Source organism: Elephantulus edwardii, unplaced genomic scaffold, assembly GCF_000299155.1.
Source record: "Elephantulus edwardii isolate Elephantulus edwardi_28Jun2011 unplaced genomic scaffold, EleEdw1.0 scaffold00245, whole genome shotgun sequence".
NCBI lineage: Eukaryota > Metazoa > Chordata > Mammalia > Macroscelidea > Macroscelididae > Elephantulus > Elephantulus edwardii.
This window is the reverse complement of record NW_006399995.1, coordinates 1,061,054-1,076,467: the sequence shown is the minus strand read 5'-3', so window position 1 is coordinate 1,076,467 and position 15,414 is coordinate 1,061,054. Positions and strand designations below refer to the sequence as shown.

At 39.4% G+C, this 15,414-nt stretch overlaps 1 protein-coding gene across 1 annotated transcript in view; it reads left to right on the top strand.

The window, feature by feature from the left end:
• Window positions 1-432: 432 nt before the first annotated feature.
• LOC102864677 (chromosome unknown open reading frame, human C11orf65) overlaps window positions 433-15,414 on the top strand; it is a 52,120-nt gene continuing 37,138 nt past the window's right edge. Inside the window, exons 1-5 of the mRNA XM_006899065.1 lie at window positions 433-456; window positions 871-963; window positions 7,171-7,263; window positions 14,921-14,974; window positions 15,104-15,304. Coding sequence (XP_006899127.1) covers window positions 433-456; window positions 871-963; window positions 7,171-7,263; window positions 14,921-14,974; window positions 15,104-15,304 — 465 coding nt within the window. The remainder of the gene's footprint in view (window positions 457-870; window positions 964-7,170; window positions 7,264-14,920; window positions 14,975-15,103; window positions 15,305-15,414) is intronic.

Sequence of the window (15,414 nt, the reverse complement as noted above, 5' to 3'; positions counted from 1 at the left end):
TGCACTGGGAAAATCTGCTGTCAAGGACCTCTCCAGAGTACTAAAAAGCAACGATGTCAGTCTAGAGACTTAGGTGCACCTAATCCAGGCCATAGTCTGCTAAGGTTGATAGTTTGCACCCATCATCAGCTGTGCAGGAGAAATGATCTGGTAATCTATATAAAGATTGTTGTTGAGAATTGTAGAGTTGGAACTGACGCTGTGGCAGGTTTTTGGAGGCAGTTAATCAGAAGGGAGGAGATTGTTCATCTTCCTCACACTGAGCGGCTGGTGGCCTTGAACCACATGCCTTCAGAATTGCAGTATGGCTTCTTGCCACTACAGCCTAGGAAACTCTATTGGGTAGTTCTCCTCTGTTCTATGAGGTTGCTATGAATCAGAACTGACCCACTGGCACACAAGAAAGAACAGCTGTCTTTATAGGCGAAGACAATGGAGCTGCTGGCTGGACAACCTGTAAGGCAATTACCATTGAGTTAATTCTGATTTATGGTAACCCTCCATTGGGTTTCTAAGGTAATCCTTCAAGAGAGCAGACTGCTTATCTCCTTCAGAGTGGCTAGCAGATCCCAAATGCTGACTTTTCCATTAGCAACTCAACACATAACCCATTGTGTCACCAGGTTCCTTCAGAGATCAATAATAGTTAACTTTTACCTGTATTATTATTTTGGCTAACAAATCTAATGTTAATCCTTCTGGTTTTGCAGCCTTATATGTAATTTTGTCTAAGGTCTTGTGACAATCTCATAATTGGACAATAAAGAAATTTTATTTTATTGACACTATCATTTTTTATTTAGGACAATTTCTTAATTGGACAATAAAGAAATTTCATTTTATTGACATTATCCTTTTTTTTTTATTTAGGACTATGAAGTTGTTGCAAGTGAGGAACAGACTTCTTTAGATAAACAAGATAAAGCTGCCAGAATCATTCAGCATGCCTGGAAACGTCTACTTGTGAGCTTATGAAAACTTTTAGCAGCTTTATTGAAATATAATTTACATATCATAGATTTTACCTGGTGGCCTAGTGTTAAAAATCTGCTCTGTAATCCTGAAAGCATGTGGCTCAAATCCACCAGCTGCTCTGCCAGAGATGGGTGGGGCAGTCTCCTCTTGTGTGATCACTGCCTCTGAAAACCCACTGGAGGGCCAGCTGTGGCTTGATTCCGACTTGATGGCACACAACAACAGGTTTTACCCACTTAAAAACTGTACAATTTTTTATGGGTTTAGTATACTTACCTGAATATCTAGTGTTGCTATACAGGACACCAGAAGTAAAAAGAAATTTATTTGGTTTTGTTTGTTTGTTGTTAGTTGCCATTGAGTTGAGTACAACTCATAGGGACCCTATGAACAACAGAGCTGAATCCTGTCCATCCTGTGCCATCCTTACAATTTCTGACACACACCAGCCCTTTACACTGCTGCAGTCATTGTGTCGATCCACCTGGTTGAGAGTTTTTCTCTCTTTCACCATTCCTCCACCTCTCCAAATATGATGCCCCTTTCCAAAGAATAACCTCTCCTAGCAACATGCCCAAAGTATGTGAGACAAAGCTTTCTCATCTTTGTCCCCAAGGAGCACTCTGGCTGTACCTTCTCCAAGACATACCTTGTTCTCTTGGCAGTCAATGAGATATTCAATACTCTTCTTCAACATCACAGCTGAAAGGCATCTATTATCCTGTATTCATTGTTCAGTTCTCAATCACAAGAAATTATTTAAAAGACCATGACCTGAATCAGGCACACCTTAGTCTTCAAACTGGCATCATTTCTCTTAGTAGTTTGGAGAAGTCACTGACAGGGGCCTTGTCCGTATAAATGTGGTTGTTGTTGTTGTTGTTGCTAGGCACTATCAAGTATAACTCATGCTGACCCTATGAACAAAAAATCCGAACCCTGTTTTATCCTATGCCATCCTAATACTTCCTGACACAGAGTCCGTTTCATCAGTCACCATGTCAATCCACCTAGTTGAAGGTCTTCCTGTCCTTCGCCAACCCTCCACTCTCCGCAACATCATCTCCTTCTCCAAGGAATAGCCCTTCCTAGCAACATGCCCATAGTAAGTGAGGCAAAGCCTCATCATTCTTGCCTCCAAAGAGCACTCCAGCTGCACCTTCTCTAAGACATTTCTGTTTATTCTCTTAGCCATCTATGGGATGTTCAGTGCTCTTCTCCAACACCAAAGCTCAAAGGTGTCAACTCTTTTCCTGTCATCCTTATTCATAGTCCAGGTCTCAGATGCATAGCAAGTAATTGTAAAGACCATGGAATAAAAGGCACCTTAGTCCTTCCTCTTTCTGTCATCATTACTCCTCAACAATTTAGAGAAGTCTCTAACCACAGATTTTCCCAGTGCAGTATGTCTCCTCATTTTCCTACTGCTGGTACCAAGTGTGTTAATTGTGGATCCATGTAAATGAAGCTGTGGAAAGTTTCAGTCTCCTCTCCATTCATCATGATGCTGCCTATTGATCCAGTGTTAAGAACCTTTATTTTCTTGACATCGCGATGCAATCCATACTGAAGGCTGCATTCCTTGATCTTCTGCTACAAGTGCATAGGGGAAAGGATGATGGGACTTTATCTCACATACTTTGGACATGTTGTTGGGAGGGCCCTGTCCATGTCTGGAAAACAGAGGATCAGTGAAGGAGGGGAAGATCTTCAACAAGTGACGGCAACAGTGGGCTTACGCATAACAGAGATTTTGAGGATGACCCAGTACCAGGCAAGGTTTTGATCACCTGTACACAGTGTATAAACTGGAGTTACCTAACAACAACAGCAACAACGAGGAAATAAATTCTGTCTCTGTTGCTTCTGGAAGAAGTTCCTTGATTCCTTCAATGTCTGTGAGCCAGCAGTCTGTGAAGATCTTCCTGTGTCTTGGCCTTCCTGTGTGTGAAGGAGTTTCCTAGCATGGGCACCTGGCCTCACAGAACATGCTCTGCTCTTGGATTTTCACCTCTTTGGTTTTGGTGGTACTAAAGTTCCTCTTTCTACATGCTTTCTTTCTGTGACATGGAAAACAAGACTTTGGTAACTAGAATTGTGGTCACTACATGACCTCCACTGAGCCATTCCAGCCATTGCTGCTCTCAAGCCACCTTAGCTGATGCCTCATTCTTTGTGGAGATAAAACAAAAGTGCCCTACCATGCCCAACCAGCACTCATAACCCACAATATTTTTAAATGGTAGTTGTTTAAACTTAGTAGTAGGGAAGCACACTGACAACCCAAAGGCAGGTGGTACAAATCCACCCACTGCTCCTGGAGAGGAAGCTAGTCAGTCTCCTCCCTGCAGTTAATTGCCTCTAAAATCCCTCAGCTGTGAGTCAGTTCTGAGTGGACAGTACATAAAACCAACAAAGTTCTGGGGTAGATTGTTGTGCAACAGCAGATAACTGGAACAGTTACATATATTTTTGTGGAATAGCTTAGAGTTTACAATATTTATCCTTGACCAAATTAGCAGATATCTTAAATTAGTGTTTAAACATTTTACAAAAGAGTGTAGAATGTCATAATTCCATTCATCTCCTTTTCCCCTTTTGTGCTTTTGTTGTAAGATATCCCAATTATTAGTTTGTTTTAAATGTTCTTGTTTTAAACAGTATTATTTCATGATTATGGAGTTTATTAGGGAAGTTAATAGGTTACAATTCAGGTTGAAAACAACTTAAAATTCTTCAGTCAGGACAAATTCTCAAGCATACTCAATCAAGGTCCTTTGAACTTTAGCCTCTCTCTCAACTTCAGGTCAGTGATGCCAAGTTATCATAATCCTACCAGTTATGGTGCACTCCCACCACACCTCCCCACTCCCACCCAATCATCCAGAGAGCTCAGGCAAACCCCTGACTCTGGCTCCATAGGGGAGCAGTCCCAGGTGAACTCCGTCTCATGGCAGTCTTTGGTTCTCCTCTCTGATGCTGCTGCCATTCTCATCTTGGTTCTGGTCTGACTGGTGAAAGAATCTCTGACTCCATAGGATGCACTGTGCATTTTCTGCTGCCTTGCTGGTAGTAAGATTCTCATATGCTGTCTCTACAGCAGCTCAATTTAAGCTCAGTTGCAATGGTAAGGTTAACCAATCCTTTCATTAGAGCTATATGCCTTGCTTGTATGTCTTTTCATAGCTGTCAAGTTGGAATTGACTCATAACTGACCCTTCATTATGATTCTGAGACAGTGGATCACGTGGGAGATTGCCCATTTTTCTCCCAAGAAGCATCTAGTGGATAGATGTTATTTAACATTACAAATACTAATTCTTGTATTCTACATAAGTCTGAGATAGCTATAATCATTCACATTTTACTGATCAGGATACTGATCGCAATGAGTTAAAATGATTTGCTACCTTTCTGTGTTTCAAAGAATAGATGCAGCCCTGTTAGATGCACCATAGAACCAGTCTATGTCAGGAAATTTGAGTACAGCTGCCTGGCCAACTGACTGGAAGAGATCCTAATTTGTTCCCAGTCAAACAGAACAATTGGATATGTCTTCAAAAAAAGTGCAGCCACAGGGCTTCTTAGAGGCAAAGATGGTGAGGCTTCATCTAACATACCTTGAACATGTTGCTCAAAGAGGCTATTCTTTGGAAACGGACATCACACTAGGAAAGGTGGAGGGTCAGCAAAGAAGAAAGAGAGTGACGTCAATAAGATGGATTGACACCTCTGAAGAACAGAGATACAGCAGAATGTGGAAGTTAAAAAAGAATACCATTAGTAGCACATACAAGCAAAATATTGCTGAAGATCATCCAAAAATGTCTGGAATAGTTCATTGACAGAGAACTTCCAGAAGTTCACTAGGTTTAAAAGAGGCATGACATCAGGAATAACATTGCTGAGATCAGATGGATGCTGACTGAAAGCAGAAAATACCAAGAGAATGTCTATTTGTGTTTTATGGACTATGCAAAAACATTTGACTTTGTGGATCATAACTATGATGAAACATTTAATTATGCTCATATGAAACCATTGTTTTTGTTGCTGTTATGCGCCATCAAGTTGCCTGCGACTCGTAGTAACCCTATGTACAACAGCTTTGAAGCTTGCACTGTCTTGAGCCAGTCTCACTGACTCTGACACACCTATCCCTATTGCTCTGGTCACTGTATCAATCCATCTCACCTGGGGTCTTCCTCTCCTGCATCATCCTTCCACCCTTCCGAGCATGATGTCCTTCTCCGAGGATTGGTCCCTCCTGGCTACATGCCCAAAGTAAGTGAGACAGAGCTTCAAAATCCTAGCCTCCAAGGAGAAACTTTGTTTCCCCCTCTCCAAGACAGACCTATTTGTTTTCTTGATGGTCCATGGTATGTTTAAGAGACTTCTCCAGCACACCACAACTCAAAGGCATCAATTCTTCTGTCGTCCTTAGTCACTGTGCAGCTCTCTGATGCATAGCAAGTAATTGTGAAAACCATGTACTGGATCAGGTGCATCTTAGTCTTTAGATTGACACCGTTTTTTCTCAGTACTATGCAAAGGTCCCTGACAGCAAATTTATGTAATGTATTCATCTTTTGATTTCCTGACTGCTGGTGCTAAGAATGTTAATTGTGGAGCCAAGCAGCCGTAACTGTTAACAAATTCAATCTCTTCTCCATCCATCATGGTGTTGCCAGTCAGCCTAGTGGTGAGAATCTTTGTTTTCTTGATGCTGAGCAACAATCCATATTGAAGACTAGAGTCCTTGACCTTCTGCAGCAAGAGCTTCATGTCCTCCTCAGTTTCAGCAAACAAGGTGTGTCATCTCCATAATGTAGATTGTTGATGAGTCTTCCTCCAATCCTGGTAACACATTCCTCCTCATAAAACCCAGCCTCCTAAGTGATCTGTTCTGCATTTAGCTTGAAAAGGTATGGTGAAGAAAAAAAAGGGAAAAAAAAGAAAGAAAGAAAAAGAAAAGGTATGGTGACAGGATGCATCCCTGACACACTCCCTTCCAGATTTTGAACCATGCAGTGTTTCTCTGTTCTGTGCTGAGTACTGCTGTCTGGTCCAAGTATGAAACCTATGTTGTGTTGTTAAGTGCCATCAAATCGTAGATGACTCATAGCAACCCTATGAATGAAAGATCTGAACACTTTTATAACTTCGGTTGTTTCTCCACATTTAGAGTTTCCAGAGGCAAGCAATTTTGGAAGTGGATGTCACTCCTGCTTCCAAGCCTGTTTTAAATGGGAAGCTCCACAAAACACTGTCCATCATGGTTAACCATTATCACATTTGACATATCAGTGTCACAGTGTTTAGCATCAGAACAACCACAAGTTACCTTTGCACAACAAATGGACAGACCAGTTCTATATCACTTAGAAGAATGTTTGACCAAAAACCAGGCCTGAGGGACGCAGATTAAAATCACCCACCTTTGGCTTTGTAACATAACTTTCTATCCACTAGGCCAACAGAGCTCTCTCTACGTTGTTGTTAAATAGTAGACTACTCATAGCCACTCTATGAACTAAAAAGACCTGAACACTTGTATAATTTTCATCGTTTCTCCATGTTCATAGAGATGAAACCTATACCTAAACCAGCAGTCAGGAGGCCAGAAGACATGTTGCACTTGGCAAGTTTGCTATTACTGGACCACTCCAAATTACTGAGGAATATTGATGTTAATTTGAAAACTAAACTATGCCTGATTCAGCCTGGTGATTTAATGTCAAACTTAAGGGTAAAACTATGGGAACGATACCAATATTATTTTACTTGGGAAAGGAAACCCTAGGTAGATTTTATTTCTAAGATTAGCTTTCTTGTTGTTCTGTGCTGTTGAGTGGGGACCAACTCATAGCTGACCCTCCAGCAGATATTCAGAGGCAGTTAATTGTATAACAGGAGATTGCCTATCCTTTTCCCATAGAGCAACTGTTGTATTTGAACTGTGTGCCTTTGGGATTGCAGTGCAGCTTCTTACCCACCATACATATCTATTTTACATAAATTTTCTTTTTTTTATAGGCTTCCTTTTTTGTTTTTCCACTATTGGGGCACTTGTTATGGAAGTTAAAAGGATTACACTATGCTTCCTATTTATTTTTGTCCTACTTAGGCAAAAAATATATTAGTACTAGAAAAACTAAATTTTGACCTTAAAACATTATATGCTTGAACTTCTAGGATATTTCCATATTCCATCATTTTAAAGACATGATTGATATAAGAAAACAAGGGGAGCCACATCAAATAATGAAATATATTAATCCTAAAGAGGTAAGAGCATTTTCTTGATAGAGGGGGTTTCCCTTTAAATATATGTGATTACTTCATGATTTTACTATGTTCATATTTATTTCTTTTTAATCAGTAGGAAAACTTTCTACTGAAGTATGCCATGTATAAAAACTGAAGAACTCAATGCAAAGGAGTCAGAGGCAACTCATAGTAGGCCCTCCAGCAGGTTTTTGAAGGCTGGAAACTGAATGGAGGTTATTCATCCTTCTGTGGAGCAGCTGGTGGATTCGAACCACTAAAGGCACCATTTTGGGGTTAGCAGCACAATTCCCTATGGATTATACCACCAGAGCTCCCCACTACATGTACATTGTTGTGTGTACCACAGACCATGTTCTATCATGTGCCAACTTCCCTGTCTCTGACCAGCCTACACCCACTACCCCAATCACTGAATCAATTCATCTCATTGAAGGTCTTCCTCTCTGGTGCTGTCCCTCCATCCTTCCAAGCATGATGTCCCTCCCCAAGGACTGGTCCCTCCTTGCAACATGCCCAAAGTGTGTCAGACAAAACCCCAGAATCCTTGCCTCCAAGGAGCAGCCTGGTTTCACCCTGTCCTGGTCAAATCTGTTGGGTCTCCTGGCAGTCTGTGACATATTCAATACTCATCCCTAGCATCACAGCTCAAAAGCATCAATTCTCTTTCTATTGTAGTCATTGTCCAGCCTTCTGATGCATAATAAGTAATTACAAAGACTATGGCCTGAATCATACCCACCTTAGTCTCCAGACTGAAGTCATTGCTCTTCAGTACTCTGGAGAGGTCCCTGACAGCAGACTTTCCCAGTGCAATTTGTCTTTTGATTTCCTGGCTGCTGATACCAAGAGTGTTGGTTATGGAGCCAAACAAACTAAAGCTGTTAACAATCTCAATCTCTTCACTACCATAATGCTGCCAGTTGGCCCAGTGATGAGAATCTTTGTTTTCTTGATATTGAGCTTTAATCCATATTGAATGCTGCAGTCCTTGACCTTCTACAGCAAGTGTTTCAGGTCCTCCTCAATTTCAGTAAGCAGGGTTGTGTCATCCTCATAACGCAGGTTGTTGAATCTTCCTCCAATCCTGATGCCACATAGAGCCCAGCCTCCCAAGGACTAGGTTCAGATCTTTTGTTCATAGGGTAGCAATGAGTCATACTCAACTTGATGGCACCTAACAACAACAACCAGGCTGTTGTGCTTATTGTGTCTGTATATAGTAGGTTTTGAAATAATGGCCCGCTTCTTTGTTTTACTTCTTCATTAATGGTTTGCTTATCTAGACTCTCTTTCCTTTCTGTATAATATTGATGATTACTTTTTCTCTGTGAAGAATGAAAGAAGTATCTGGGTTGGGATTGCATTGTATCTATAAATCACTTCAGAAAATATTGATATTTTTACAGTGTTAAATCTTTCAATACATGGACATGGTATATCTTTTCATTTAGATAGGTCTCTTTGTGTTTCTTGAATAGTGGGGTTGTTTTTTTTCTTTGTAAAGACTTTGTTTTGAGTTGTTGGGTTTTTTTGTCCTCGTAAAACAATATTGGGGGGGTTGGTTTTTTATTTTAATAAAAGTTTACAGATAGTTTGGGTTTTCATTCATTCATTGTTGCACTTTCCTCCCTGCCCCCCCATTAGCTTTTCTCTTTGAAAAGTAAAAAAAAAATAAAAAAATCTTTCATTGTTATACAAACTCCATTCCCCCCAAGTCCACTCCACTGTGCAGCTTTCATTCTGGACTCCTGTCATGACAATAATACCTAATCATACCTGCCTCTTAAACAGTTCTCTCCCTTAACTGTTTCAATGCAGTACACATTATTTATCCCCTCTTTGTTTCCCCCCAACCCTGATGTCAGTCCCGTTTTACAACAGTGGCACTATGTAGTATTTGTTCTTTTGTGACAGATATTTCACTCAGCATAATGTCCTCCAGGGTCACCCATTTTGTAGAATATTTCACGAGTTCCTTGTTTTTCAAGCATAATATTCCACTATGTAAATATACTGCAACTTCTCTATCCATTCGTTTGTTGATGGGCACTTGGGTTGTTTCCATCTCTTTGCTATTGTGAACAAAGCCACAATTAACATGGATGTGCATATACCTGCTTAGGTGGCAGTTATGGTTTCTTTAGGGTATATTTCTAGTAGTGGAATTGCTGGGTCAAATGGTATTTCTATTTGCAACTTTTTGAGAAAGGGCCATGCCTTCCATAGTAGTTGCATGATTTTACACTCCCACCAACAGTAAATAAGGATTCCAGTTTCTCCTCAACATCACCAGCATTTGTTGTTTGCTGTTCTGCTAAATTTTGTTATTCTTACTGGGATGAGATAATATCTCATAGTTGTTTTGATTTGCATCTCTTTTAGAGCTAGGCATTTTGAACATTTCTTCATGTGCTTGTTGACCATCTGAATGTCTTCTTTGGTGAAGTGTCTGTTCATATCTTGTGCCCATTTTTCAATTGGGTTGTTTACTTTTACCTTTTTCTGGTGCTCGAATATTCTATAAATTCTAGATATAAATCAGACATGTCATTACCAAATATTTTTTCCAAGTCTGGGGCTTCCCTTTTAACCCTATTGGAGAATTTTTTGGGTGTGCATAGGGATTTTATTTTTAGAAGATCCCATTCATCTATTTTATCTTCTCCTGATTGTAGGTTTTTCGGGGTGCTTAGAAGACTGTTTTTGCTGTGGATTAGGGCTTCTAGAGTTCTTCCAAGCTTTTCTCTAATGAAGTTTATAGTTCTTGGGTTTAGTCCTAGGTCCTTGATCCACTTTGAGTTGGTTTTTGTGTATGGAGTGAGGTGTAGATCTTGCTTGAGTTTGTTTGTCTGGTTTCATTTATTCCTACATAGTTCCTCTTTTGGGTGACTATTGTTAGTGGCATTGTTTTCCTTCTTTCATTTTAAGTGTTCTCTTTGTTAATGTAGATTTTTGTGTTTTTATTGGTCTCCTGCCACTTTTCAGAATCATCCCATTAGATCCAGTAATTTTCTTCCTGAGTCATTGGGATTTTCTAAATAGAGAATGCAAAAGGAACAAGGTCAGCATGGAGAAGGCGGAGTCCAAACTCTTCTGTCTCCATAAAAGAGAACTGTCCCCATTAATAACATGCACAGTATAATACTAATAGCTACAACATCTGATATGCTGTGCCTTCCCTCTGCTCCACCTATTTCTACTAGTCCCTGGGTCTGAAAATCATTCCATAAGTTGTGGGATTTATTAGGGAAACAGGTTGGGGAGGCAGGAGAAGGGGAAAGTAAATTATATCACACAGTGAAAGTCCAGGTTAAGTCCAGCAATACAAATTAAGAAACTTCTTGTTTATTCAACCAACCAGCAAGCAAATCCTTTAACTCTGGCTCTGTCTTTTGGGCTCCATTGGGCTGTATCTTGCCACAGTCTCTATACACAGTCTAGTCAGCTCTCTGGCTAATGTTGATTTTGTAGAAGATGCTACTCAACAGTGAATCATGTGTCAGTAGTTGAGCAGCTGGAGACTATATCCCTCAGGGGATCTACAGATTGCTGATGAAGCCTTAAAAATTCACTTTACTTACACATTCCCATCTGGCTGTGTGGACAGCTCTAAGGCAATGGGTAGCAAAGTAAAAATTCTGACACCACAAGGATCATTTAATCTACAAATAGAGACCATTTTGCTTCCTCCCTGATAGTTTGAATGTATTTTCTTTCCTTTTCTTGACTTATTGCCCTAACTAGAACTCCCCAAATTGAATAGCAGTGGTGATAAAGGGAATATTTGTCCAGTTCCTAGTCACAAAAAATAGCTTTGATGTCAAGGTAATGCTTACTTTATAGAATGAGTTATAAAGTATCCCATCATTTTCTAGATTCTGAAGTAGTTTGAGTAGAATTGGTGATAAAATTTCTCTATATTTTGATTGAATTAGTGAAGCTATATGTTGTTATTAAATGCCATCAAGTCATAGATGACTCATAGCAACCCTATGAATGAAAGACCTGAACACTCGTATAACTTTGGCTGTTTCTTCACATTTATAGAGTTTCCAGAGGCAAGCCATTTTGGAACTGGATGCCACTTCTGCTTCCAAGATTGTTTTAATTGGGAAGCTCCACCAAACACTGTCCACCAGGGTAACCATTATTGCATTTGACACTCACAGTGTTTAGCATCACAGCAACCACGATTTACCTCTGTACAGCAAATGGACAGACCAGTGCTATACCATTTAGGATTTTTTTTTAAATAGAGTAGTCTTTTATGACCTATTCAATTTCTTCTTTATGATAAATTTGTTCGTATTTGGTAGAAATTTTGCCTGTTAGTTTAGGTAGTTGATGTGTTGCTAAAAATGTATTTCTTTTCTCTGGGTTTCAAATTTTTTGGATTATAGTTCTTCACAGTATTCTGTTATCCTTTTTATATCAATTATTTTCATTTATTTGTGTTATTTGCATCTTTTTCTTTTCCTTTTTCAAATTTCCCAGTGGTATGTCAGTTTTGTTAATATTTAAAAGAACCAACTTCTAGTTTTGAAAATGCTTTATATTGCTTTTCTGTTTCTGTTTCACTTATTTATGCTCTAATCTTTATTATTCCAGCTCACAGTTGATTGTTAACAAAATCATAATGGCCAATCAGCTTATATTTTATTGTTAACAAAATTTAAAAAATTGTGATGAATAGAGAGGAAACTGAAACTGTCAACAGCTTCATCTTGTTTGGATCCACAATTAATACCCTTGGTACCAGCAGTCAGGAAATAAGGAGATACATTGCACTGGAAACATCTGCAGTTAGGGACCTCTCCAAATTATTGAGGAGTAGTGATATTAGTTTGAGAACTAAGGTGTATCTGATTCAGGCCATAGTCTTTCCGATAACTTGCTATGCCTCTAGAGCTGGACAGTTAATAAGGATGCCAGAAGATTAGATGCCTTTGAGCTGTGGTATTGGAGAAGAGCACTGAACATCCCATTGACAGCCAAGAAGAGAACAAACAAATATGTCCTGGAGAGGGTGCAGCTGGAATGCTCTTTGGTAGCAAGAATGATGAGGCTTCAACTCACATACTCTGGGCATGTTGTTAGGAAGGGCTATTCCTTGGAGAGGGACACGTGCTGGGAAGGGTGGAGGGTCAGCGAAGGAGAGAAAGACCATCAACCAGGTGAATTAACATGTTGACTGCTGCAGTGTGCTCTTGTGTATCAGGAAGTGTGAGGATGTCACAGGATAGGACAGGGTTCAGATCTTCTGTTCATAGGGTCCCTATGGTTGTACTCAACCCAACGACATCTAACAGCAAGAACAATCTTTATTATTTCCTTTTTTACTTGAGACTATAGGGTTTTCTACTGTCCTTTTTTCTAATTGTTGGAGGGTTAAGTAAAGAAATATGTACATACTTCTAGCTCTAAAGATGAGATGGTAAAAACCTGACTTCAGGCAGACCTGGGCCAAGGCTGAGGGAACACTGCCAGCCCCTTGCTGAGTGGTGGTGAATGGGGAAGTCACTTCCCTGATTCTTGTTGGTAGGATATGAAGAACAAGGAGGAAATTGATATTTCTTGTCCTTGGTTAACTACTGATGGACACATCACACCTGGGCCCAGGGTTCCTGGGCTAACCAGAAAACAACCTGTAATTGTTTATAATAGCTGATGCAGTCATTTGCAATCTATTACCCCATCTTCATATTTAATGTTTTAATTCAGATTCTTCCTTCAGTGTGTATTTGAACTATATCTTTTCCACTGAAAGCTAGACTTCTAAGATTACATCTGTATTTGCTGTGATTGTTTTCTAATATCTTAGTTTAAGAGATTCTGGGTTGCCATCTACCTAGCCTGCCATCTTCCCCAGAAGTTCTTTTGTGTACATCTTTTGGTGTCATCATTTGCCCTGATCACCCTGTGTTGACTTTGCCCACATTGGATATGTTGTTGTTGTTAAGTGCCGTCGAGTCGTAGATGACTCGAAAGACCTATGAACGAAAGACCTGAACACTTGTGTAACTTTCATCATTTCTCCAAGTCCATAGGTTTTCCGGAGGCAAGCTATTTTGGAAGTGGATACCAGTCCTGCTTCCAAGCTTGTTTAATTGGGGAGCTCCACCAAACACTCTCCACCATGGGTAACCATTATCGTATTTGACACGTCGGTGTCACTGTGTTCAGCATCACAGGAACCACGAGTTACCTCTGTACAGCAAATGGATAGATTTTTTTTCCAATCTAGAAATAACCAGTGTCTGTTATCTAAAAAGGAATATCCAGTCCCCTAGTAGATCAGGAATTGCACTGTCAACCCAAAGACAGGTGGTTCAAATCCACTAGCTGATCCTCTGAAGAAAGATAGGCAATGTCCTCTGATGTGATTTTCAGCCTTCCTAAGACCCTGTGAAAGGTCAGCTATGGGTGTATTCTGAGTTACAGAGGTGAGTTTTGTTGAGTTGATTGTCTACAGTGATTCTACCTCAACTCCGCTCCCTTCCCTGTTGTTGTTTTGTAGCATCAAATTGGAACTGACCCATAGCTGACCCTCCACTGGGGTTTCAGAGGCAGTAAGTCACACGGGAAAAGATTTCCCAATCTTTCTCCTGTGGAGCAGCTGGATGATTTAACTTGCATGCCTTCAAGATTGCAGCACAGCTTCTTACCACTAAGCCACCAGTGCTCCCTGGTCTTATAATTGTATATAATTTCATTAACTGTAACACAATTTATCCATTCATCAGTTGATGGGAACATACCTTAGCTCTTTTTTTTTTTTTTGCTATTGTAATAGCTTTCAATGAACATTGGTGTGTACATATTTATTTGTGTCACTGCTCTTACATATCTTCAATATATACTGGAGGGCTGAATTGCTGGATTATAAGGTATTTCTATTTATAGTTTTGAGGATGTAACATAACATTTTCCATAGTGGTTTTATTACTTTATAATCCTACAGTATTGTTAAAGGTCCATGCTCCACAACCTCACCAGCACTTGTTGTTTTCTGAGAGTTGGTTGTTTGTTTTGGTGTTTTTTAAAAAAATATCAGTGCCATTTTTTTCTGGGGTGAGATGATGTATCATTGCAGTTTCTATTGCCGTCTTTCTAGTGGTTATGATCATGAGCATCTTTTCATGTGTTTAACAGCCATCTAACGGTCCTCTTCAGTTAAGGCCCTTAGTTCTTAAAATATTCTCTAATTTAAAATTAGGAATGGAAACAGGACACATCCCTGACACACTCCTTTCCTGATTTTGAAACATACAGTGTTTCCCCCTGTTGTTCCTGGTGCAAGTATAGGTTTCTCAAGTGTTCCGAGATTCCCATTTTCCTCAAGGTTAGCCACAATTTGTTGTGATCTACACAGTCAAATACTTTTGCATAGTCAAAGCCCACAATGCATTTGAACATGATAGAAATTGTGAGAATGGTACAGGATGAAGCAAGATTCATCTGTTGTTCGTAGAGTTGCTTTGAGTTGTAGTCTCTTTGAGGGTACCTAACAATAACAGTAACATATGAGGTCAGTTCAGCCAGCCTATTTAATAAAAAGTCAAAGTTTAGAAATTATTTTAAAATAATAAAATGAGAGTAATTGAATTGTAATTGATATTACAGAATATTGAAGAGTGATCTATTTTTCTAATAGGCTGAAGTTCTAGATGCTGCTGCTGGCATTATTGTACGATTCCGATTAGGTGGTGTAAGTATAGATGAATTATTCTTTAGTAGTTTTAAAGCATATTTGTATAATTTGAAAGATAGAATTTTTAAAAGTATAAAACATTTTTATAATTATACCCATCTGTGTCTTGAACTCTTCCACCCACAGGTTAAATTTCCACCCAGTATATACTATAAAATATTCACTCATAGACATATTGAAGATCTATGTGCTAACAGCCCTAGAGATTATACAAATCTTCCACCAAAACATGTATCTCATTTCAAAAGTGAGAATCCCCCGAAAGATGATGGGAGTGGCTGGTATCGTCGTATAGAGAACAATGGCTGGAGACCTGTTTCTGATAGAGTAAGAAAAGAGACTATTAATAATATTTACTCTTATATATATGATGAAACAAGACTTTAGAATTTAAGAATCTGGCCTTAGTATATATACACGTATATATACTAAGTAAA